The 27,347-nt window shown below is 41.8% G+C and overlaps 1 protein-coding gene across 3 annotated transcripts in view; it reads right to left on the bottom strand.

Moving 5' to 3' along the window:
* Nucleotides 1-27,347, bottom strand: part of CORIN (corin, serine peptidase) — a 272,355-nt gene that overhangs the window by 21,061 nt on the left and 223,947 nt on the right. For all 3 annotated transcript variants that reach the window (XM_019481201.2, XM_019481202.2, XM_059721699.1), the window contains 2 exons: nucleotides 26,396-26,525; nucleotides 5,970-6,092 (listed from right to left, as the gene is read on the bottom strand). In XM_019481201.2, the coding sequence (XP_019336746.1) occupies nucleotides 5,970-6,092; nucleotides 26,396-26,525 (253 nt within the window). The remainder of the gene's footprint in view (nucleotides 1-5,969; nucleotides 6,093-26,395; nucleotides 26,526-27,347) is intronic.

The raw sequence follows: 27,347 nt of genomic DNA on the forward strand, positions 1-27,347 counted from the left end.
TGCCCCTCTGCTCTGCTGCATTCTTGGCACCTGGCCACATTCCTCCAGTGCCGATTGCCCCAAGCAGCCCCTTGCAGGCTGGAATGCTGTCAAGCCTGCAAGGGGAGACCCACACTTTCCCACACTGATTTGTCCATGACCCTTTCAAATATTCTCACAACCTTCTTTTGGGATGTGACACATAGGCTGAGATATGCTGATCTAGTCCATCTATAGGCCATGTGAGTCTCACCTTCATCCTTGGCAAAGTCTTTGAAAAGATTATTAAGGCTCATATATGTGAGAGCCCAGAAGGAAAAATTATGCTGAGGGGAAACCAGCACGGTTTCATAGCAGGTAGATCATGCCTGACTAATCTAGTCTCTTTTTATGACCAGGTTACAAAACACTTGGATGCAGGAGTAGGGGTAGACATGGTTTACTTAGACTTCAGGAAGGCCTTCCATATGGTATCGCACCCCATACTGGTGAACAAATTAGAAGGCTGTGACTTGGATGATTACACAGTCCAGTGGGTGGCAAATTGGCTAGTGTCATACCCAGAGAGTGGTGGTGGATGGGTCAGTATTGACCTGGAAGGACACGGGCAGTGGGGTCCCGCAGGGCCCGGTCCTTGGACCGATACTCTTCAATGTCTTCATCAGCGACTTGGACAAGGGAGTGAAGTGTACTCTGTCCAAGTTTGCAGATGATACAAAACTGTGGGGAGAAGTGGACACACCGGAGGGCAGGGAACAACTACAGGCAGACCTGGACAGGTTGGACAAATGGGCAGAAAACAATAGAATGCAATTTAACAAGGAGAAATGCAAAGTGCTGCACCTAGGGAGGAAGAATGTCCAGCATACATACTGACTAGGAAATGACCTGCTCGGTAGCACAGAAACGGAAAGGGATCTCGGACTCGTAGTGAACTCCCAGATGAACATGAGTTGTCAGTGTGATGAAGTCATCAGCAAAGCTAACTGCACTTTATCGTGCATCAGCAGATGCATGACAAACAGAACCAAGGAGGTGATACTTCCCCTCTATCGGGCACTGGTCAGACCGCAGTTGGAATACTGCATGCAGTTTTGGGCACCACACTTCAAGAGGAATGTGGATAACTTGGAGAGGGTCCAGAGAAGGGCCACTTGTATGGTTAAGGGCTAGCAGGCCAAGCCCTATGAGGAGAGACTAGGGCACCTAGACCTCTTCAGCTTCCACAAGAGAAGGTCGAAAGGCGACTTTGTGGCTGCCTATAAATTCATCATGGGGGTGCAGAAGGGAATTGGTGAGGCTCTACTCACCAAGGCGCCCCTGGGGTTCACAAGAAATAATGGCCACAAGCTAGCAGAGAGCAGATTTAGACTGGACATTAGGAAGAACTTCTTCACAGTTAGAGTGGCCAAAATCTGGAACGGGCTCCCAAGGGAGGTGGTGCTCTCCCCTACCCTGGGGGTCTTCAAGAGGAGGTTAGATAGGCAATTGGCTGGGGTCATCTGAGCCCAGCACTCTTTCCTACCTATGCAGGGGGTGGGACTCGATGATCCACTGAGGTCCCTTCCAGCCCTAACATCTATGAATCTATGAAAACTCCTACTCAAAACAGGACTATCCTCATCTATATCATCTCAGCCAAGGCTTGTCTACCTCCACCTCTAAGGATGGAGATTCCACAGCCTCTCTGGGTAACCTATTCCAGTGCTTTACTACTCTTCTAGTGAGAAGGTTTTCCTCATATCTGACCTAAACTTCCCTTGCTGCAACTTGAGATCATTGTTTCTTGTCCTGCTACCTGCCACTATTAAGAACAGTGTACCTCAACCCTCTTTGTAACTACCCTTTCAGGTAGTTGAAGGCTGCTATTAAATCTCCCCTCAGACTTCTCTTCTCCAGACTAAATAAACCCGGTTCCCTCAGCCTCTCCTCAAAAGTAATGCGCCCCAGCCTCCTCACCATTTTCACCACCCTCCACTGGACTCTCTCCAATATGTCCACATCTGTTCTGCAGTGGGGGGGCCAATAATGGACACAGGACTCCAGATGTGACAGCGCCAGTGTCAAATAGAGGGGGAATTATTATTTCCTTCAACCTGCTGGCAACACTCCTACTAATACAGTCCAGTAAGGTGTTAGTCTTCTTGGCAACAAGGGCACACGGTTGGCTCATATTCAGCTTATTGTCCACTGTAACCCCCAGGTCCTTCTACAGTGTGAATACACAGACTGCAAAATTGTCCTCAGGGATGCAAGGCTATCTTACTTTGTCATTCTGGATGGGCATACTTTTCATCCTATGCTCAACATAGAACATGGCTAATTATGATAACCCCCAAGGGGGACCTATTTTGAGCTATTCGGGGCTGAAGGCCCAAGTGGCTTGTCTGACTTGAGAAGTCTAGTGACAACTGCCATGACTATTATCAACCATTTGCCAAATGCATGGTCAAAAATTATGTTGGCTTATCAGATTTTCCTTTATTCTTAATTTAAGATGAACGGACATAAATTGTATTCTAACCTTCCCTCTGAGTTAGCTAGGTTCTACTCAACCTCTTATCTTCTGACTCAGGAGATGTCTACACTGCAAGAGAACAGCACAGCATATCAAAAATACTAAATTCACTTTAAATGAACTAGCTCAGGTACCAGAAGGTGGCTAGCCATAGCAGCATAGAGCTAAGCATAAACTAATTGATTCTGCCAAGAAACAAGCTCATTCAAAGCAAGCTTTCTGATCTTTCCACTATATTGCAAATCTTGAGAAGATGCCTTCTTTCCAGGGAACAGATATATTTCTGATGAAATGTTTTGTGAATTTTTCCAGTGTTATTTATCACCTGGCTATTGATGCTTCTACAATACATCAGCTGGCTTTATGAGCTGGCATGACATACTTTTTCTTTCAGTTTATGAAGCTGTCATTGTAACCTTTGACAGTTTAGGATATTGCTTCAGTGTCCTAGACCAATATCTTTGATATTGCCATAGTTAGTTATAGCCTGTCCTCCCGACTTCAAGAAATAGTTTCTAGAATTCACCTGTCTGCAAGCGATAAGAAGCAACTGCTTCTTCAACTTTTCTTCTCCTCGCTAATAGGTAGAATTCTCTTTTATTTGTTCTGGTTCTTAAAACCAGAAATCCTCTTTTATTCCTGAGCCTAATCAGAGAGTGACCTGAGGGGCCTTAGTGTCCCAAAAGGAGGGGTCTTTCAAATACCCTGGATCTAGAAATGATCATTGGAAACTCCCTCTAGAAGCATAAAGCTGAAAGAGGTGTCAAGAAGCGATTCAGTCCAACACACTACACTGAGGCAGGATCAGGTAAGCCTAGATCACCCCATACAGATGATTAATCTGCTCTTACAAAACTTTCAATGAAGGATATTCCACAACATCCTTAGGTAGTCTGTTCTGATGTTTAACCACCCTAATGGTTAGAAAGGTTTTCCTAATATTCAGTCTCAATCTTTCTCTGCAAATCTGCTGATTTGTTCTTATCCTTGCTTTGGGACCATGGCAGACAATTGGTCATCATTCCTTCAATAACAACATTTACATACGGAGAGAACGTTATCATGTGCCTATCCCTCATTTTCTTTGTGAACTAATACTCAGTTCCTTTCGTCAGGGTTCATGTTTTCTAAACCCCTCATCAGTCTTTCTACTCCTCCTGTGGACTCTCCAGTATTTCTTAGTGTGGGACCAAACTTCTGACACAGCAGTCCAGCTGAGGCCTCACTAACAAGTACAGTGGAGCAATCATCTCCTATGCTTTACATGAAACACTCTTGTTATAATAACAGAAACGAGGAAAAATAGAGTTGTAAGGGAATTCAGGAGGTCATCCCTCTGCTCAAGGCAAGATTATGCATGCCCAAATTCTCTCATCCAAATGTTTGTCTGACCTACTCTTAAAAATTTCCTACAGCCATTCTCACCAAATGATTAACTCTCACAAACTAATTAATAATTTGCTCCAGAAACTTTCTAGGGATCAAAGTAAGCTGAAAAATCTGTAATTCTCTGTGTCCTCCTCTGTCCCTTTACCCTCACCGCTGAAACTTAGGGAACTCCTCTGTCCTCCGTGAGATATTTGCAATAACCCTGACTTGCACCCTCTAGAAGTACACTGAGGAAGCCTCTTCTAGGATTGCTTTTCCTTCTGGAGATTTCCATTACAAATATTTAACGACCTTCCAATATCATTTTCCTCTGGATATTTGAAGAAGGCCAAGGGCAGGTCCTCGGGGCTGCAGTAGTGCAGGTGTAGCACATGAAAAGTGAACTCTCTTTCCCCAAGAGCTATGGTCTCCACTGTCTGTCATACCTTCTGCACTAGGTGAGCTCTCCACCACACCCCTCAAATCCTGGATATGTTCTTGAAGGCGGCCCGCAAACTTCCAGTTGGTTAGGCCTGGTTCCACATTAGTCAGTACCATTTCAGAATAGCTCATTATATGAAATCCACCGAGGTATCCAGAACAACAAATGCTGCAAAGAAAACCTTCCACAAGTGAATTTAGCTTATGTTTGGAAGCTGTGGTGTCTCCAAATATAAGAACTCATCTATAGTAGTCCCAGCAAGGGAAACATGTTGCTGATGGCTTTGCCTGATGTCCTTCCCTATTGGTTATTAAGGAACTGCCATAGCATCATCTTGTTCTTATAAGAGTCTGACAGAGGTATCAACTCCCTTCAAAACTTTCTAACTTTTCCTAGACTTGCTCTACTCTCCTCCCTGATGAGGTTGTCCTAACTAGTAGCTACAGTGATAAACAACCAGCTGGGGAAGATTTTTTTCCCAGAGAAGAAGAGAAACAAACAGCAGTTTGCTGTAGATGTAGCTTGCAGTCTGACCCTAAGATAGCAACAACTGGGCTTATTATATCTGCTGAGAACCATGTGAGAGGTAAGAGAGGAGATATAGAAAAAGCATGAAGAGGACTGCAGACCGTTAGGAAAGAAAGTTTTGAGCAGATGAATAGGTTGCATTACTTGCTGTTCCAGAGTGAAATAGGCAAATTCTGTAATTAGGATGAGATCTAGTATAAGAATACTTGTTTCTTAGGAGGAGAGAATTATGTAGGATCCTGGAACAAGTGGCCCAGTCACTGAAGCACTCTCAGATATCAGGTACTATCTCTGCTGCAAGCTGGAGATGTGGAATCCTTCCCAACACACACACACAAAGGAAGGACATTGTACCTCGGGAGCCAGAAATTGTTTTATTTTGTTTTAAATAACATTTACATTATTACCCATTTACTTCTTATTTGGCATTCCCTGAGATTGGTGTATGAAGCACAGAAATGCTAACCAATGCTACAGCAGTGTTTTCTGCAAGCATGACTGCCAAATAAGATGGGTTTAGGATTCAAATCGAAATGGACTTTGCAAACTAATGTCTTAGTCCTGCAAAGGCACATGCAAGTATTTAACTTTATGCCAGGTAAGCAGTCTGCAAACAAGACTTCGCAGTATTCAGGTCTGAGGACCAAGATCCAACAAATTGCTGAGCTCCATTGTGAAGTGCTGAGCAAATTTTAAATTAAATTTGATAGTCCATTAATTTTTATAATGCTACCTTTTTCACCAGTAACATCTGACCCCTTCCAAATCATGAATGGATGAGAGCTAAAGACATGTGGTTGTCAAATTCCCTTGGTATGAAATCATATTTATTTTTCTAAATGTAATCATTATTTCATTAGCTAGCCAATGATGCTCTGCTTAGAGTTTATCCTAAAATGTATAGTCTATGAAAACATTATCAAACAGATAATTAGATTCATGAAGAAGATCCAAAAAGAAACTGAAGATGTTAACTCATTTTAGAATTTTCCTGATTGGTGTTTGGTGTTTGTATGCATGCATAAGCAGATATTTTACACACTCCAAACAAAGATGGGAGATTTCATCCTCCCTTTCTAAATTCTCATCCACAGCATTGAAGTACACATCATCTACATGCACTAGTTTCCTTACCCTTTCACTAGAAGTGCATGTAATGTAGAGGCATTTCTATTCCTCCAGTCTGAGTGCAGTTTTAGCCATTTCTGATGCTGTAGCTCTTCATGTTCTTGTACAATTTCTGTTGTAGGCAGTCCCCTGAAATGAATAAAAACCATCCATGAATCTTTAATCATCTGTGACTTTGACTACCCATACATTACATTATGAGAGAGAAAGATACTTTCATTCCTCCCCTGTACTCCAAAGACAGCCAACTGATTTACATGCGATTGAGGGGAAGAGGTTTGGTCAAAGTCATAGATCCTAGGATTTTATTACTATTCATGAGAAATTTTCTAACAACTAGGAGCAGGAACGAAGGTGAGAAATGGAAATTTCAAGGGTTTTCTCTGATGGCATAAAATGCATATTTTTATATATGACTTTTCATTCCTGCTCCATTTGGATCAAAATGTGAATGAGCACATTCAAGATGTTCTATCCATCAAGTTCTTTCCTCACAACTATTTTCCTAAATGTATCATACATATGACTGTTTGCCTATCAGGACTGATGATTAGATGATGATCCAATTGGATTCATGCTGATCATGGGAACCCCCCCACCAGGAGAAAATTTTATCACAAAATCAAGAATCTCTTCAATGACACACAAGGCTCAGTAGAGACAAGAGTTGGAAGGTGTTCAAGTTCAGTTTTCTTCTTCTTTTGTCTTACGGTGAGCAAAATTTTCTGTCTCTGAAGATCTCTGTTCAAAGGCTATTGATACAAAGCCTTCAATCCTCAGGCACATAATTAATGCTATGGTGCTATACATCAAGTGTTGGAACATCAGAAAATCATATACATTTCTCTTGAATTAATTTAGGATTTAGGAGAATAGTGTGATGACACTTAACCTCAAGAAAGATTCCTGTTAACCATTTATATATTGGTTAAACAAGTTCTATTTATAGTGGGGGATACAGATCAGACATGTAAACAAATATCAGACCACTCCATCCCAAAATATGAAAGCCTTTTACTAAAGGAAGTAGCAGGTTCTCAAGTTAAACACAGCAACATGAAGATTATTCTTAGATTTTGATTTCAAAACAGTTGTTCCACCTGTGTGCTACAATGTTAACCATGTCATTCAATCAATCATAGAGAAGTAAGGCTGGAAGGGACTTCAAGAGATCATTTAGTCCAACATGGGATCAAACCTGCAACCTTGGTGTTATTAGCACCAGGGTCTAACAGAGTTAAACTGTAAAAATAGGTAACTTCCTTGCTATATATATTTCATTGCTATGAAGTTGACTATCATCAGCCTAAAAGCTTGAGAGAAACATGTTTCTGAATATTTCCTATTCATATTTCAGTAGAACTGAATGGAAAATGTGATTTTTTTTGTAATTCCAGACTTTTCCCACTCTATACCTGGACAAAACTGAGTCCCCTTGAAGTAAGAGAGACACTACTGGCCCCAGGATACCCAGTGGTTGGGGCACTTACCTTGAACACAGCAGGGTCTGGCCCCTGCTGTAATGTATATTTAATTAGATATATAAAAAATAGGCTAGTTCCAACAAGAGAGACGTGTCCCAGCATAGCAAAGGCTAGAATGTGGGCTCAAGTCCATACTTTAAACCAGCCGGAGCAGAGAACTCTACTTCCAGGTGAGCATCCCACCATAGGTTGCTCTAGAATGGGTAGATCTGTCATTTTGACAGGATAGTACATTCATATTAAAGCTGGCACATACATTCCTATGAAAAGTTGCAGTTTGGATAAATTGACAATTTCTTATCAAAATTATTTTACTGGAAAATTCCTGGCCATACTAGTTGTGAGGTAGTTTGTAAGTTCCCTCTAAAGTTCAGCTACAGCAGTTGACTGAGTCCAGTTCTGAAGTTCAGCCAAATGCTGATTCCCAGGCATACACGTGAGTAGCCACTTAAGCTACTAAAATATCCATAGGGTTGGGAGGGGGAGAATGAGTGTTAAAAAAGCAGACAGGAAGTAACAGGGTACAGTCAAATCCCAGTCATGCCCCATCTCCTAGGCTAAGTCCAGACAGTCAAAAAGCCGGAGACTGAATTGATTCAATCTTTGCAGCTTAGCCTAAACTGCAAAGATAGAACCAATAACCAAATGAGCAGAAAATCGCTCTTGATTCAGGAAATACAGCTACATACAGCCAGAATCCAGGGGGATGCTACAGCAGGCCTCTCTGGCATGTAGCCAGTGTGGGCTGTGTATTCGCTTCCTTTTCCTGCTGCACCTGAGGTTTCTGGGATTTGCAGCCCACAATCACAGCAGCAGGATTTCATCAGGGTTGCTCATCACTTCCTCTTCCTGCTTCCAGATGCCTCTGGGATTTGTAGTCCACAGTTGCAGCCAGTAGGGCAGGGTAGCTATGTCTTTGGGGGGAGGTGAGTTTAACACCCCTCCCTAGCCCCAGACCCCAGCTCGGATTTGCCTGGTGGGGCCAATGAGCTGGGTAGTGAGTCAGCCCTCACTGCATCAGCTAGGGAGCAGAAGGGCAGGGCCAGCCCTGCTCTCTGGAGCAGACAGCCCAGCCCAGCCCAGCCCAGCCCAGGCCTGCAAAGCATGCTAGGTGGGGTTCTCTGATTTAACTTGAACCAGGAAGGGGCCTGGGACAGAAGTATCATAAACCAGTTTGACCCAAATCAATTAAGTCTGATACTACATTCAACGAGGTTTATCTTAAATCATTTTCAGCCATTTTGATACTGGTTTATGTGCACTGAACTTCTGTTCTGTTACAAGTTTAAACCAGTTTCTGATCACTTAAATCGGTTTATGTGTAACTTCTGTCCCTAGCCCAGGTCACACATTCTCTAGTACCAGGAAGACAAGACTACACTCAGATCTATGTAATATCAGAATACAGTTAAGACTGCACATTCCCTAGGAATCTTCATAGCAGACAACACAGCCAACAATTTTACTCCAATTGATATAGAAGGATAACTGAACTTAATATTTTTTTAGGAAGGAAGGAAGGATTATTGCTTAGGGCTAAATTCCCTAGTGGTCAAAAAAAACTAAATATTAATGCAGAAAGTATAAACAGAGGAAAAATGTGTTTGGGAGATCATTTTCAGGCATCAAAATTGTGAAATTTAAGCCAACACATCTTAAACAAACAAATAGATGTTTCCTAGTCTGAATCTACTAGTAAAGATGGGGTTTTATTTGTTTCTTTTTAAAAAAATACATGTTTGTGAAAATTCACAAGGTACCTGGAAAGCAGCCTGCTCTCTGACACTGAAACAATGCAACGGGCTATAGCTTTAAGTATTTTCAGAGTGTTGAAATGAGAGGTGAACTCTCCTTTCCCCACAAGACTTTACTAAGGTGTCAAGGGTCCAGAGAAAATAATTGGAAAGGAAAATTAATACCCTGTTGTTATTATTACTGTTATTGTTTAATGCTGACAATGCACTCAGGAATGATGTTCCCAGTTCAGCAAAGCACTCAAGCATATGTTTAACAATATATTCAAAAGTCCCACTTACTTTAGTGTCACTGGACACCTATTAGTTAGACACAAAAAGGGAAAAGAGCAAGCACACTGGAACTTACAAATAGAGATAGATGGTTCTGTACCAGTCATTAGGGGCCCAATCATGCATTCTTTCTGAACTCACAAGTCCCATAAAGTCAGGGGAAGGGTTGGGAGCATAAGAAATGCAAGATCTGGTACTAAGTGGCACAGAGGGACAATGAAGATGTGGAACAGGCAACGTGTTATATTTCAAAAATGTTGTTCTGGCTTTTCCTGATAAATGGATGTAATAAGAAAACATTATGGATTCTCCGGTTCTGCCAAAAAGGCTCTGAAATATCAAGAAAACATGCAACAGTCAAACTTACATTTGTTCCTTAATAAAGACTTAAAAAATTAATGTGGACAGTCTATAATGGCAATGATTTCTTTTTTATAGTAGATGTAAAAGGAAAAAAAATCCAATTTAGCCCAAATCAAACCTGAAGGAATAATTTGAAGATTCTAAGAAGCTATTACAAACAAAAAGCCTTTAAAAGTATAAAACATATAGTTGGCCATGCTCCTTAAATTGAAATCAGGTCTGGAAAGGTGTAGATATTTGGATACATTATATAACCAAATTGATGCACAGTTTAGTTCCTTTTTAATCATCGTGCAGTTTCTAGAGTTTGATTTTATTTTCAAGGAATTGGTTGTGTATCGCTTTCCTGGAAAATTCATGTTTTTCAGACCTACTTCCACAAATAACTATAGAGGCATATGCTATATTTAAACATATTTGAGTCGCCAAGATTTATGGGACCCCTTCCACACCCAAGTTTATTAAAATTCTCTGGTTGACAGCTAGGGAATCCTTTACATGGAAAGATATAAGTAATATTTTGTCTGCTATACAATTAATCATTTATTTAATGTTCATGGTAGCTCTTATATTAAAAATCAGATTCCTTCATGGAAGGAGGACAGAAGGCAGATTAGTCTGGATAGGCAGGTATACTCCTCCTCATAACATCCACTCTGTCCCTACGAGAGACAGGATTTGGGGCTAGATGGATCTGTGGTGTGACGCAGTATGGCATTTCTTAGGTTCTTTGTCCATTTCTTCTGTTCTCACCAGGAAAAGCCAGAATCACACTATTTAACAACTCCTTTATCAGGGCTTGATGATCAGTAAATCTAGTGCAGGTATTTCTGAAGCACCTACTGTCATGGCACTACTGAAATGATACCATTTATACCTACCACTCTGTCTACAGTGGACATTTTTTAAAATGGCCTAAAAAATAAATAATATGGGATACTTACTGTGACTGTTAAAAGTTACTGAAAAGGCAGAATGACATTTTTTGTTTTAGGAAAACCGTTAGGCCCTTATGGCAGAGATCAAAAAAGTTCTTTTTTCAGTCAGAAGTATGCAAAATTGTGTTTTGCAGGCCTCAAAAACCATGCATAGATTTTAAAAATAAAAGACATGAGGATAATTATTTTTCTTTTTAAAAAATTGATATTTATGGTCTGAAAGAAAATCCTTGAAAATTTTTAAGAACGAATTTTGGCCTCAGTTGCAAAACTTGACAGTACCTCTGAGTGCAAGTGGTCTACTCCACTAAACAAAACAAATCACTAGAAATTATGTCAAACCTGGTACTCTGCATCAAACAAATAGAAAGATGAAAATAGGTTGGAATGGTTCCATTAGATGATATTTGAACATACATGTCTTCAAGCTAGGTAATATCTGTTACGCTAATGACTTTGCCCATGTCATTGACTTTGCCCATGAATAAGTTGCTATTTTGAAATATGTGAATTGCAACATGAAGAAAAGGGTGAACTGCATAAATAGCTCCAGAATACTTGCAATGCTCCCATAAAGAAAGATCCAGTAAGACCTATAAAATTAATAACATAATATATCATGCTCCTTGTAAGGAGTGAATGAGTTTTCCAGGGCTGCTTTTTAAAAAAAAATACGAACAATAAACCAAATTCTGGATTTTAAAAATGGAAAAGGACATAGATCACTTCTGATTGGTAAATCTCTCAAACTTGGCAATGACATGGTGCTAATTCAAGACTAATTCAAGCCTTTAGTCTGCCCTCAATGTGTGCATTTTGAGCATATTCCTTTTAAAGTAGCCTGAGGAGTACTTTCCCTTGATTCACTGACAACAAATTGCTAATAAAGAACTAAACATGTTTTTTTGGCAAACCTGTTGTCAGTGCAAGCCATATGGAAAGGCTTTCAGCAGGACTGGCAGAATTAACTAGACTCTGAGGTCCTGACCTTGGATCCTGTGTGCTGCATGGCTTATTCCTCAAAGTCTCCTCTGGGCATATTAAACAATTATCACTCCATGATCTACTACCCAGGATGTGCATGGTGGATGCTAACAAGCATCTTTAAAACACTGCGTTTTCCTCATTAAAAAGGCTTTTGTGCAGCAAATAGCTTTCTCCTCTTATATCCTCTTATGGTAAATAGAAGTCTCCTCTATTAGTTTTCAATATCTTCTCATTTTCCCCAACACCATGTACATGCACTGTCATATCTTGGTAGTTTTATTTTGAAGAATCTTCTTTAAGTATTTTGCCCAATACATTATAATTTTGTGGAATGGGCTTTGATTTAGCATACCTTTCTCCAAATATCAAATATAAAAGAAACGCTGCAGAAAAAAATTAGACCTAAACCCCATGCAGCCATATGATGGACATGAATCTATAATTACCCCAAATACTCTATGATCTTAATGAGGTGACTGTAGCTCAACTCCAGTTCGCTTTTATAAGAAAAAAACTATTCCAGATTATATTCTATAACACTCTATTGAACATCATGGTTAAAGGGCACCATCATGCTTTGCATGTGACCAACTTTTTAATCCAGGCTCCTAACCCACAGAGCACACAAGCTTAATTTTGCACAGGAAATCAATGGGACTAATTATAAGAATGAAGCAAAAAATATGCATCAGGTCTTTGCGAGATTGCAGCACCCATTAAAATAGTATGCCCCGATTATTCTCTATAAAGTGTCTTTAAAGGGCTATAAGTGCTTTTCTCTCCTTTACTAATGCTTACAAGATCCTTTCAGAGAGAGAAAAATTGGCTATATAGATAAACAAGCCAAGTTACTTAGTGGCATGTCTACACATGCACATGTACTGTGCAATAACTGAAATGACTTCGCAGTAAATATGTCAACTTATGCCGACTTGAGTGTAAATTTGATACCTGCATCAGGCAGGTATCAAATTTATACCCGATTAGTTACTGCACGGTAACACTGTGTATGTGGACTGACTTGTGACTAGCTTTAGTACCAAGTCAGTCCACACAGTGATAACACACTTTAGTGCCTGGCAAGGTTTTTTGGGTAAATCTAATATCTTTTATTAGACCAACTCAAACAGTTGGAAAAATTCTTTTTTGCAACCTTTTGGGTTTAAATACCATTCATCAGGCTGAGGAAGCATCTGTAGTTGGTGTGTGCTCTTCCTGGATGGAATTACTAGTAAAGAAGCCAGAGGCTGGTATGCATGCAAGAAAGGCAATCAGTGAAGATGTAAACTGAGGAGTCACTGACTGCCTTTTTTGAATGCATACCAGGCTCTGGCTTCTTTACTATTCATTCCATCCAGGTGTCGGGACCCAGGGAAGCTGGCCAGCAGCTCTCCCCGACTCCCACCCGGGCAGATAAGGGTCCGGGGCCTTAGAAGGCCATCAGGCGGGTACTTGTGACGCTTGGAGTGGAATTAATTAGGCAGACGCTTATCAGTTGCAAAGCAAGATTATTTACTCACGCCGTTAAGGTGGTGAATAGCGGAGGTCAGAGATACTTGGTTAGTTACAGCTTAAGGTTCATAGGTCATATGTCGGTCTGCATAAGAGTTCGTCGGTCGGGCAGAGAAATGGAGAGAAAGGTCGGGCCGGCAGGTCATTGATTTACGTCTGAGAATTGGGTCGAGATGGGGGAAAACTGACAAGTGATCAATTTGTCAGTTACTCTCACGCATACGTTCAGAGGTTTTTCAGGTGTGTGCGCGGAGGTCTCCCTTTCTTCACAGAAGTGAAGACGGGTTTTATTTGTGTAATAGCCAATTGCTTTTCGCCACGTCATAAATTTAATTAGAATCGCCAATTATCTAGCGGTCTTCGCTAGGGTGTTATCATAGGGTTACTCCTTGTTTTCTTTGACCAATTATAATGATTTATGTACAGCACAGAAGGCTAAGTTTTATCTCTGTTAGTGGCACAGCAATAAATTTCTTTTTGACATGAGCAGCAAAAAAACTGTTACTATCTTCTTGTTAGTTAACTCTTAGTTAACCTAGTGTAGAAAAAAACTGTTTTGAATGGTTTTACTTGTTTGTGACATGGGCACTACTTAAATGGGTTGTGACACCAGGAAGAGCACACACCAACTGCAGATGCTTCCTCAGACTGACAAAGGGTATTTATACCCCAAAGCTTGCTAAAAAGAATTTTTCCAACTATTTGAGTTGGTCTAATAAAAAATATCAGATTTACCCAAAGAACCTTGTCTGCCTATATCCTTATAGTGACAATATGGCTACAACCTACAGCCCTTTAATGCCTGCACATATAAATGCAAGCCTATTACTGCACAGTAAATTTAAGCCAGCCTAAATGCATATGTAGACATGGCCACATACGCACAGAGGGTGGAATCCTCAATGCCCTTCTGGCCCTTTTCAGCAAGAAAAAAGATTAGAACAGTCAAAAGTAGGTCTAAAAACATTAGGCATTTATACACCTACTTTTCTGTCCCATGACGCACCAGAGATCCACTGCTTCCAAGCAGACTCGATTAATTGAGTCTGCTCACCCGCAATCTGAGGCGAACTGCACTGCGTCATGTGCAGTTGTATAAGTGGTGAAATGCACATGAGTGCGCAAAAAATAATGGCAGCGTGCTTTTGAACTAAAGCACCTCCAGTGTGTTTTAGTTCAAAAGTGTGCCGCCACCATTTTCTCAGGGCTGACGTGCATTTTGCTGCTTATACAACTGTAAGTGTCGCAGTGCCTGGCACTGAAGCACTTGAAAGTATAAAAATGCCCATTAGTTTCAAATGAAGAAACATCTCCCTTTGTGCAAATGCTCCAGAAGCTGTAGCATAACTTGTGGTACGTAAGTGGTGTACCAGCCCCAGGTGCCATCTTATCCATGGTGCCAGAATGGTGCCCCTCCCCTGGGGGATTTGATAACAATTTTCAAATACAAAAAGAGTTGTTAGAATAGATTGGTATCTTTATTTGCTGTGTCCACAGGGGACAGGACAAGAAGAAACAGGCTTAAATTTAAACAATGGAAATTTAAGTTGGATTTTGGGGAGACCTTTAGCTATGAACTCATTTCAGCATTGGAACAGAATACAGTGGAATCTCCATCCTTCAACATTTTTAAGTTCAGGAAAAATAGCTCATGTAGGTATAATAAGCATCCTTAGTAAAGCTGTCAACCTGAAGTAAATTGAAATTTCTGAGCTCCTGACCAATCAGAGTGGCAGCCTAAAGAATACACTGAATCAGTCAGACCTTAGGATGCCCAAAGACACAACTAATGGGTTGTTTTAAACCATAGAAAAGTTTCCATGACTGGTGAAGTGTATAATGTCCACAACTACAGACAATGTTTTAAGATACTGTTTCCATTTTATTATTGACTTTAAAATAATGTCAAGGAACAATGGTTGAATTAAAACCTGGAGGCAAGTCTCCTGCACAAAATTTTCAAGGGCTTCTAAGTATATAAGTCCCAATTTTTTAAGGAAAAATGAGCTTGGGATCAAATGTAACTTGATGATTTGAAAATCCATGTTAATGTCAAGTCCCTGCAGCCCTACCATGTGCTCCTAGTGTCTGGGTAGACCCAGCACTTAAGTTAGTGCCAGGTTGAGTCTACATGTGCGTCAATGCACTTTAACTAATCAAACCTAAATTTGATACCTGCATTTGCAGGTATTAAATTTAGGCATGATGACCATTTTTACACATGTAAGTGCTGCAGCGCCAGGCACTTTGAAAAGCACCTGGCACTGCAGTGCTTTCAGTTATATAAGTGGCAAAACGTGCATCAGTGCTGAGAAAATGGATGTGGGGTACTTTTGAACTAAAACACATAGAAGGTGTTTAAGTTTAAAAGTGTACCACAAACATTTTCTGTGCACTGGCATGCATTTCACTGCTTATACAACGGCACGCAGCACAGCACAGTTCAGATCAGCTCGTGTGCGAAGCAGACTCAAGTGGTGGATCTCCGGCACATCACAGGACAAAAATGTGTGTGTATAAATGCCCGATTAGCCTAATTTTGCCATGTTTAATATGCATTAAGAGCATGCATGTGCATGTACCTCTAATGAGCATTAAATTAGGCTTATGCGCATTAATGCATATCGTGTAGACGTGCCTTGTGACTTCTATAATGAATCATAATGAGAATGAGGCAAAGAATAGCCATTAATCTTACACTGTCTATAGACTTATGAAGATATCCTACTGTGCTTATTAACAAAGAAACGGAAGACCAATCTCATTTCCTTTTACGACCCGGTGACCTATCACCTGGACAAGGGGGAGGAGATTGATGTCCTATACCTTGATTTTAAAAAAAGCCTTCAATCTGGTATCCCATGATCACTTGTTAGCAAAGCTGGTCAACTGCGGCCTCAGCTTCACCACAATCCGCTGGCTGGGGAATTGGATCCATGGTCGGACCCAGAGGGTGGTGTTTGAGAGAAGCCAATCGTCTTGGTGCGCGGTCACCAGTGGGGTCCCTCAAACCTCTATTCTAGGGCCTATACTGTTTAACATCTTCATCAATGATGTGGACATTGGTGTCAGAAGTGGACTGGCCAAGTTTGCCGACGACACCAAACTCTGGGGTAAAGTATCCACACCTGAGGACAGGAGGGTGATCCAGGCAGATCTTGACAGGCTCAGGAAATGGGCGGATGAGAACCTGATGGTGTTCAACGCCAATAAATGCAAGGTTCTCCACCTAGGGAGGAGAAACCTGCAGCATGCTTATAGGCTCAGCAGTGCTACACTGGCTAGCACTACGGATGAAAGGGACTTGAGGGTCATGATTGACCATAAGATGAACATGAGCCTTCAGTGTGATGCTGCAGCTAGTAAAGCGAGCAAAATGCTGGCTTGCATCCATAGATGCTTCTCAAGCAAATCCTGGAATGTCATTCTCCCCCTGTACTCGGCCTGGAGTACTGTGTCCAGTTTTGGGCTCCACAATTTGTTGCAGGGCACTAAGGTGCCTGCTCCTTTAAGGGAAGATGCTGCCTAGAGAAAGGGCCCTAGCAGTCAGGCAGAAACCCCACAGGTGCAGGTTACTGTGGCAGCAGGCTAATGAGGGAATTAGCCTGCACCTGCACCCGGTCAGCTGACCGGAAGAAGGCAGGGCCCTGGGCACATATAAACCCCAGGGCTGGGACTACAGGGTTAGTTCTCTGGCAGCAGCCAAGGGGAAAGGAGCTGTCATAGAGGAAGCTAACTTGAGATGCTTGACTGCCTGTTGTGTTTCTGGTAGGATTAAGGGGCTATAGGAGCTCATAAGTACTGGTGTGGGGGAGGCCCAGTAAATTGAGAGAGAAGGTTGCCTTCTAAATGGGAACAGTGTGTGGACCCTATGTTATGGTTGTGTTGTGGCCCAGGGGCTTGTGCTTTCTGTTGTTATTTAAACCGGTGGACCAGAATGAAGCTATTGGGGAGGAGGAGGCCTCACTGGGGCACACTACAGTGAGCAGACCCCAGCACCAGAGAGGGCGCGAAGACAGGGGGTGAGCAGACCCCAGCACCAGTGGGTGCAGTTACCAAGGCCAGACTAAGCTGAGGCCTCAACACAAGAAGACAACGTCTACATACCATCTGCAGAGCAAGGGGCGGTTTTAGAGTCATGCATCTACCCATAAGGCTTGGGGGTATCATAAGATACCTCCTGAGTGTGGGACCCAATAAAGGGGTCCAGCAACCCACAGAGTTTAGAGGAGACTGTCAGGACTGTGACTGAGCAGCAACTCTAGGGCAGCCTCCCAATTAATCACTTATATCAGCAAGACGTGGCAGGAAAGGTCAGTAGGTGCCCGTATGGCGGAGCTGGCATGGTCACATCATGGACATCATGGCCATCCCAGGGGTGGCTGTATCATGACACCATTCTAATACATTTTAACATTACAGTCCAAAATATTTTTCAACACTCCACATTCTAGTTCTCTTCTGTCTTCAAATCATGCAATTAGTCAGTCACTATAATTCCATTTTATTAGGTTTTCTATGAAACCGTCCTTGAAAAAGAAGGCCTTGTTATATACAGAAGCCAAAGATTATTCAGTGTATGTAACAAATGCAAAATAAATCAGATACATTTTAGAATTTGAATAGCATGTTTCTTGACTATAGTTTATATTTGAGATGTTTCTCACTCTGGAACACACATTTATAGAGGCAATGCCATGTAAGGCTCAGAACTTGAATCTCAAAGCATAATCTCAGGAGAAATTAATTTGAAGTCGGAATGGGGAAAAATGAAATTTGATATGAAATGAAAACAGGAAATTTAATTAAGAGTAGGGTTGGAAAGCTGGTCAACTGACCGGTCAAAATATTGTCAACTGACCTATCAATTGACTGCATATTTTTGACCGGTCAAAGATTATAGCAACTTTACCCCCCAAAAAACAACACTTTTTGTAGTTTTCTTGACAGAAATATGATTAAAAAATGGAATGGACTTAATTGGAAGACTATTCCAAAACTTCTCTGGTCTGAAGGGCCATGTCACATGCTTCACCGTGATAGTTCAGATGAGAACAAATGCGTTTGTTAGGCCACCAGCTTGATGTAGTACATGCTATCCTTCTGCATTCATCAGCAGACTATTACACTTTACCATAATGACATTTATTATCTTATCTTAGCATGGAAGGAAGAGAAACTATCCTGGTCAATTTCTATAGAGCTCCAAAACAGAAATACTTGCATAGAATCTACTTTTTGGAAAACCTGAACAGTAAATTGACTACACTTTTTCAGTACCATTTCATTGGCAAACATGAATTTCAGAACACACAAAAAAAAAACTTTCTCTAGTATCAAGAGAAGCCTATAATGAGGTGTATACTGTTATGATTCAGCAGGAAATGCTCATCTTTAGAAATGTAGCATCTGCAACCTGTGCTGCATGGACCACTGGCTAGACCTACCTGGGCATACCGACCTAATCAATTCCCTGTCACTGCAGGGACTTCAGGAATCAGTGGCAACTTGCTTTTTCCATTTCTCTACTACGGCCTACAATAGACCACCAAAACGTTAACAACTAAGTAAAATTGTAGCACACAATATGGGGTATCTGGATGAAATAAAATGATCTTTGATATACAGGATGTCAGATGAGATAATCTAATGATCCACTCTGGCTTTAAACTCCACAAAATGTAATACTCAAGCTATGGAAATATTTCTAGTCTGGAAACATTTCCAGTCCAAAATGTCTAACGTTCTTGTCACGCTCAGGGAAAACATATGTACTGCTAAGAAGAACACTTAGCATAACTTGAGTGGTCTAGTCCATTTACTAAAGCTTTCCAAATAATGCTTGGAATTTAAACAATTTTCCACAACGTAATAACACATCACTTTGTTACACTGTGACAAATTGTGGAAAAACACAATGTTCATGGAATTAATATTGACTGCCAGCCAGGAAAGTGGCCTGAGGGTAGTACCATAGGCACAACAGAATTATCTTTTATGTTGCTCCAACTACTGGAGGTCACATTTAAAATGTTCATGCTTCCAACTATACTGATATTTTGGAATCTGTCACTTGGAAATGTTATTTGTGTATAATAGGTGTCATTTGCTAAATTAATCCAACACCACTCAGTATCTTCATTATTACATGTTATTCATTTGCTTCAGATTAATATAAATCTGAACAATTAGAAATATCCGCAAACAGTTAGAAAGCCACTGCTTTCAAGTTTTAAAGATGACATGGCATGGGACTTTTCATCTGGGAACATGCTACTAAATACAAGTATTATTTCTATCTTCAACAGCTTTATAAAGAAAAATACCACATGGTACTTATCACAATAACTGCAAGCTTAAGAAGTTTGAACTTTTGAATCCAACATATATTATTTGCTCTTAAAATAAACAGGAGAGCTACTAAATCAATTTCAGTTATCATCATAAGCTATTATTAAATAGACTTGCATACACCTGGTGCTTTCTGTATAATGGTGCCACAAGACAGAATTTGTTTAGATCTTTAATTGTTTGAGGGAAAATTACAAAATATTTTCTCTTTAAAATCCCTTTAGGATATGGATTATTATGAATGTGCATGCACAAGAAAAACCTGTTTTGCTCAATGTTGGTGCCATTCTGAAATGTGAATATTGTGAGGGAAAATTATACCAATGTTTCCAGACTTACATTCTATGTTCTAACAAAATGTACAATCCTTTCCAATTTGTATCTACTCAAAATAAGGCTATATTATCAATATAATATTACCATTCTTTTGCCACAGCCCATCTTACAGCTAATAAGTGAAATAATTTCAAGTAGCATGAAATCCTGAAATCTTTATTGCATTATCTAGGTCAGTGTGGGCCAATCTTTTTGGCAGAAGTGCCACAAATTAACTCCACACCATCCCTGAATGCTGCTCTGATCCCATTCTCCTACTTAATCCGCTGCTCAGCTTTCTGCTCCTTGCCTACTGCTCCCTGACAAAACTGCTGCTCTGCTTTCTGCTTCCTGCCCTATCTGCCATTGTGATGTTTGTCCTCTCCTTCAATCCACTGTGTGCCATTTGTGACATGTCTCATGTCTCAGGTTGGTTACCTCAATTGCCCTGCCAACGTGGAAGGTATTAGTATTGGTGATGTCTTTCCTAGAAGCCCAATTTATATACAAATTAAATATACTATTGTCGCAGGGCACCTCACTGCCTGCTCCTAGAGAGGAGAAACTGCCAGGGAGAGAGCCCTGGCAGAGCCTAATGAGCACAGCTGCGGGTTGCCAGGGTAACAAGCGCAGCTGCGGGTTGCCGGAGCAACTAAGGGGAGCCAGCTGCCTGTAGGGGGCAGGGCCTGGCCCTTATAAAGCCCGGGGCTGAGGCCAGGCTGGCAGTTCCCTGCCAGCAGCTGGAGAGGCAGGAGCTCCCTCAGCCGAGAGATGGGTAGAAGCCCGATGGCCAGTACAGCTCATGAGAGCGCCGAAGGTTGGAGTAATGGTGCTAAGTTATAGCCAGGCGGCTTACTTTGTAGTGGCTAGGTGCCATAAGTTTTAGTTGTAGCCAGGAGGCTTGCAGTATGTGTTGTGGTTGTTTATTACACCGGAGGCTTGGGTGAGGCTGTAGGGGTTGGAGGAGGCCTCATAGGGACCCCAGAGAGTGTGGGGTGCCCTAGCGCCAAGAGGGCGCAGTGTCCTCATACAGGAACCCCAGTGGTATGGGGGCCCCAGCGCCTAAGTGAGGGTGCAGTACTTAAATGGGGAACCCCAGTGGTATGGGGACCCCGGTGCCAGTGAGGGCGCAGCGCCAGTGCAGGCGCAGCTTACAGTAAGGAGCGCAACTAGTGGGTTGCGGGCGGGGAACAAAGACCCCGGGTTGTGTGCGGGATACGTAGACCTCAGCCCCGGAGCAGGGCAGCATTGAGAAGCCCAAGGTGGGCACGGCGAGCCCCAAGGAGGGGGAGCGCCACATTGGACTATTGAGAAGCCCTAGTGTGGGCACGGCGAGCCCCGAAGAGGGGGAGCGCCATATTAGGAAGCCCAGGACGGACGCAGCAGACGCCAACAAGGGCATCACTTGCGGGGTGCATAGACCCGGCCCCCAAGGAAGGGCGATTACTGAGGAGCCCAAGAAGGGCGTAGTAGACCCAGGTGAAGGCTAGCACTGCAGAAAAACCCAGGACAAGGGCAAGGTGCTGCGGTTGTCCCCGGCAAAAGGGGATAGCAGCGCGGTGAGCCCGTACCAGAGAGGGTAATAGTGCGGTGGGCCCAAAAGACCGGTGGCTCGACAGGAAGTCCCAGAGTGGACAAGAGTCCCAGTGAGGGACATTGTGTTAGAGAGAGCCCAGGAAGGGCACTAGTGTAGACACATACGGGGAAGGCCCAAGAGTGGACTAGATTATAGAAGAAAGGCCCGGGAAGCGGGCGTGCACACACACACACACACACACTTCTATTACATCTGCGAGGCTTGGGGCGTGGTATTAGGGGTGGTAGGAGCCATGCGTAGCCCATAAGGCTAGGGTGCCCCAAGGCACCCAGGGGTGCAGGATAAGACCCACGAGGGGTCCAGGAGTTTACGTGCCCAAGGAGACGCAAGGCAGCCTCCCGAACCTACTGAACACCAAAGACGTGGCGGGCGAGAAATAGAGGGTGCCCTTGGGCCGAATTGGCACGGAGGAGGGCCTTAAGGAGATCACGGCCCTCCTGTAGGACTCCGCCGTGACAACTATATTCATTGAAGTTCTTTCTTTTTAGAATTAGTTCTGGTAAATACATTGTATTCCTTGCGCAGTTTGTTTGTTTGTTTGTTTGTTTGTTGGACAATCTTTTGCAGGGACAATGGTGGCTCCAACATAGTAAAAGTTGAAAAATAAAAGAAAATTTTAGATAAATAACAGAACTGTCTCAAGAGTATAAAAGAAAACCACTGCTTTTGATTTCAGAACAATTATTAAAAGAAATTAGAATTTCTATTTAATATATTAGAATTACCATATTTTCTCACCCATAACCTGTACCTTTCTCCCCAAAACCAGCTAAGAAAAATTGGGGGGGTATATTATATGCAAGGAAAAGAGATCCCCATAAGTACAGACATTTCACAGCGGGTGAAGATGCAGCAGTGTTAACTGCTGCAACTCTGGGAGCCATAGTAATGAACGCTACCACTGCTCCCCACCACTACCACCACTAAATGTCTGGACCTGTGGGGAAGTTGCCTATGCCCCCTGCATCTGCATGCTAGATTGGGCCAATACGCGGGGCTGGTCTGTGGCCAGACTCGGCATGACAGGTCCAACCTGGCACCTGGCCCCAGAACTGACATGCTGGGTCTGACCCTGAGCGCTGGCTCTAGGGCTGCATGCCAGATCAGACCCAGCATGCAGCTCCACAGTCAATGCAGGGTCCCAGACTTGATGTGCAACCATGGAGTCAGAGCATGGGGTTGAACCCAGTATGTGGCTCCACAGCCAGCATGCAGGGTCAGACTCAGCATGCAGTCCCAGATCTGACATACTGGATTGGTACACAGGCCCCATCCAGCATGTGGGGCTGGCAGCAGACTCTCCAGTAGGCTCAGCTCCCTAGCTGCTGTCACTCACTTAACTCAGTCAAAGATTTTTTTTCTTTCGGGCTCTCCTTTAATCAAAATACATATTTTATGCTGGGGCTTGCTATATGCGAGGAAAAATTGGTATTATTAGAGGCAGGCATGGGACACAAACTGAGTCTTAATCTTAGGTTTTTCAGTCTCATTAAATGGTTACCTACCACTTCAGCAGGCAAGTTGTGGGGAGGAACAACAGGAGAATCAACTAACCCATCTCCTGCTACCACAAAAGTTCTCGTGGTACCAGAGAGCACCATACAGTGCACAGCACAGACATGACACTCAGGGGCTCCCCAAGTCCAACTTCCCCAAAAGAAATCTCTGGATCTACCCCCGAGTTGACATTCTTATAAAAGAGCTTTGAGACGGCAGAAAACATTTGTCTTACATGCTGCCTCTGAAATGACCTCAGTGGGAAAACCTCACTGAAAGGACAAGAAATTGTAAATTTCCACTTGCATTGTTTCAAGATCATTGTCCCCATGGGAAACAGAAATGCATCTTGTCCTTTGGTAAAGAAAGATATTCCATTCCAAACTTCCTGAGATCCAGAGATAAAATGTTGATTCAGAACCCTTTGACCTGAACATTTTTAATGTCTGTACTAGGTAACTCTGTTAAAATCTATAATTATCCACTCTTCCTTGTATCAAAATTCATATCCTTTTTGTGTATTATTAACTCCACTTGTAAGGAGACAGACATATTCTATAACCGAAATCCAGTATGTCTTAATCTCTGTAACATTTTTTCTTCAGCAATTTGCTGCGGTTTAGAAATATACAGAGCCCAATAAAAGCAATCTGATTACAAATACTTTCTAGCGACATTGGCTAACAGTCTGGTCACCACAAACAATAAGGGGGTAGGTACTAGAAAAACAACAGGTGCTGGATTGATACTGCAAGCAATGATCATCTCCCAGCTGCTCTTAACAGTATCAGTTTTAAGATTGCTATGTGAGCACTCATATCTGAGAGTTCAAATTTTGCTTTCATGAAATTTCTTCTATACTTGTTTCAAATTCAGCAAATTGATTTCCTAAAATACCTCCAGAAAGTAAATACAAAAGGGGCAAGAACATCACCAAGATAAATCCATTTTTTTTATTTGGGCAAATATATACAGAACTTCTTGAAGCATTCTTCAGAATCTAATTTAAGCTAGAGCAATTTTAGAGGACCTTTGTGATTCAGATGTAACATGAGCACTCAATTTGGGACTCCAGAAATCTTGCATGACACTTGTTATTATATCCAAAACAACCAGAAAAATAGTTCCTTCATTCAAGCATGATTTAAACAGAACTCTGCTTTTTATATGCATATTTCAAAGAGGAGCTGCTTTAAGAAGTGTAACGAAGATGACCTTTATCAACGCAAAGAGATTACTTATGAGCTTTACTGGACCACCAGAAAAAAAATGTACTTAATATTGGTTTTCAAGATTCTGTGATTTATATCTGTCTGCTTCCTGCATTCATCCTTCTTCCATACATATTTAAAACTAGTCATATAAAAAATTTGTGGGATTTTACATTTTCTTATATCCTTGATCAGCTCAAGCTGTTGAATAAAATATGAGCTTTGTAATATGCCTTCATCTTTGCCTTAAGATTTGGTCATAAAAAGCAGTAAAGAGAAGGATCCAGGGACAGATCTCCTGCTACTGCTCTCAGGCACTACAGAGATCTTGACAGTGGTGGCAGGATTGGTCTTGAGACAGTTTTATTGCCTAATTTCCAGGCTTCCTGCAGTAGGCACAGGTGAACATTAGGGCATGCTTCATAGCAGTACTCTCAGGAGTACTACAGAAGTGGTATATACATGCTTTTAGACATGACTTTTTAGAGCCACATAGATAGCTACTAGAGGTGTGTGAAGCGGGCCATATTCAATTCCAATTCAGCCTGATTCGGAGGACAGTGATTCGATTTGTTGATTGAGATCACTGTCCTGATTCGATTTGACCAAATCTGAATATGAAGATTGGATGCTGATTGGGAGAATCAGTAACTCAGCCATAGACACAGATTTTAATGTTTTTTCTACATACCTCAGGGTACCAGGTGTGGCGCATGAACGCTGAGATGGTGGGGCAGATGGAGCATCCTACAAGAGTGCAGGGGGCCCCCCTGTGAGCTCGGCGGCAGACCTGGAAGTGGACTGAAAGTATTTCTGGTCCACTTCCGGGTCCGTTGCTGAGCGCATGGGGGACCACCCCTCCCTGTGCCCTCCCCCCCCCAGCTTGGCAATTGGCTTTGGGTGTACCCTGGCTGTGCCCCTCTGACCCAGGAGGCACCAGTCGCTGAGTAGGGGGGTGAAAGGGGAGGTCCACCACTGCTCCCATGGTATGCTCCATCTGCCCCACCACCTCAGCATTCACAAGCCACCCAGTACCTTAAGGTATGTAGACAAAAACATATAAAGCTGTGTCTATGTCTGAATCGTCAAATCTCTCCGAATCTAGTCGAAGGGTTCTGATTCGATTCAGAGAGATTAAAGGGTCTCCCGATTCAATTAGGATTTGGAGATTTGGCCACTGAATCGGGCCGAATCTCCACCAAAACAAATTAGCAACGAAAGCTTCGCACAGCCCCAATAGCTACTAGGTGAAACAGGATTTGATGCCTTATTAATAATGGACCAACAAATGTCTTCTAGCCTGTTCTAGATGGCAAAAAAGTGGAACTTCACATCTGGGGCATTAATCATGACCAGCAGACTTGATTTTAAATGTATGTCTTCAGATACTAGTCACTAAAACTACCTGCCTACCTAAGACCCTAGATAGATGCAGGGAAATATTTCTGTGAAAAAGAAAGGAGTTGCAGATATTGGCACATTATTCTTCTACTTTTACCTCTTTGTAAGAGCATTAGAAACAGGAAAGCTAAAATCCAACTTTTTAGCACAATATCTGATGATAAAACTTAGATAAGAAAAATAAGTGGGGAAAAAAACACCTCTTGGACACCACCAGGGTAACCAGTTGGTTCTGAGACAGCAAGGAACTAAGAAGAATAATCTGCATTCCAGAAGACAGCCTGGAATTAAACCTATTAGAAAATCACCATAAAACTAAAACATGAAGAAGATACCAATTATTTTTAGTATATTTGATTGGGCACAGTGTGGAATAAAATTGTTACTAACTAGCAAACAACAAATCTTTTGATATAGATGGCCAGAAGATTAAGGAGCACTTGGTAGCAGCACAGTCAAGTGTATCTGTACACAAAGATAACATGGTATAGTCCAAACACTGCCACCTTTTTCATCTCACTTTTTAAACTACAGTTGTAGCATGGTTGTTTACAAGTGCCTGAATCAGAATGAGTTTTCACTTGGCAAAAGTTCAAAGAATTCCATCAGCTCTTTCCTCTAGAAGACATTTCTGTGCTCAGACTAATCTTGTGCAGGTCACAATGGCCAGTATCATTCACAGACTCAAGTAAATTCCACCAGCCCAATCATCCTGGGAATTCATCAATACTACAAACTACTGACCTTACCCTAAACCCATTTGATTGCAGGCCAGCTGGCTTAAATTTTCTTGCCACTCGTCAGCACAAACGTGGTAATCAGTAGCTGACCTGTGAATAGTCAGGAATGTCAAGGAGCTCATATTTTTAGACAGGCTGACTGAAACGAAAAAGAAAAATAACCTAAATATTATTTCATACAGTTGCTATTTTACTTGTCACATTGTAAATAAAAGAATATCCCCCCAACATGCCTTCCAGTAATGCAAGCTACTGGCACTTTTGTTGCCTCCGCTTTTTTTATTTTATTACTGGAAAAGATAGCAGCAGTGGGCAGTAGAATCTAGGTAGCCCTGGTCAAGATGATACATATGATACCAAATAAGAGAGACATCCTGAAGTCTAGAAGGAACTGAACAAGACTGAGTCACTACCACTTTACAGGAAGGGAGTGAAATAACTCAGACTGCCTTATTCAAGTTTAACAGAAACTTAGTCCACATCAGTTTAATTAAAATCATTGAGATTGGTGGATGTGTTCTTTCATGTAATAATTTATATCAGAATGTATATGTATATAATAATGTATATTGCTCCTAGCACAACAATATCTGAAATGGAATACAGAAATGGAGGGGGAAAAAAATCAAGAACTACTACATAAGAAAAAAATTAAGGACCATTCTCTGCCATTATTGCTGTCCCTTCTCTCCCTAACCCATGCATTGGTTTCACATGTGGGTGTACTCTGAGTACACATTGGAAGGTTCTAAAATGGCCAAAAATGCATTTGTCCATTGCAATGCAAAAATGCATTGACACAGATTTGTGCCTTCTCAAGAGCTCTGCTGTTCAGTATTGGTGTAATTTTTCAAGATACAATATTGTTATTTAAATTTTGTTTCACGCCATTTCTTAGTTAATACTAACATGGATTGTTAAGCATTTTCCCTTTGCATTGTCATGTTTTTGTTTTCCTTAT

The sequence above is a fragment of the Alligator mississippiensis genome, chromosome 2, assembly GCF_030867095.1.
Source record: "Alligator mississippiensis isolate rAllMis1 chromosome 2, rAllMis1, whole genome shotgun sequence".
NCBI lineage: Eukaryota > Metazoa > Chordata > Crocodylia > Alligatoridae > Alligator > Alligator mississippiensis.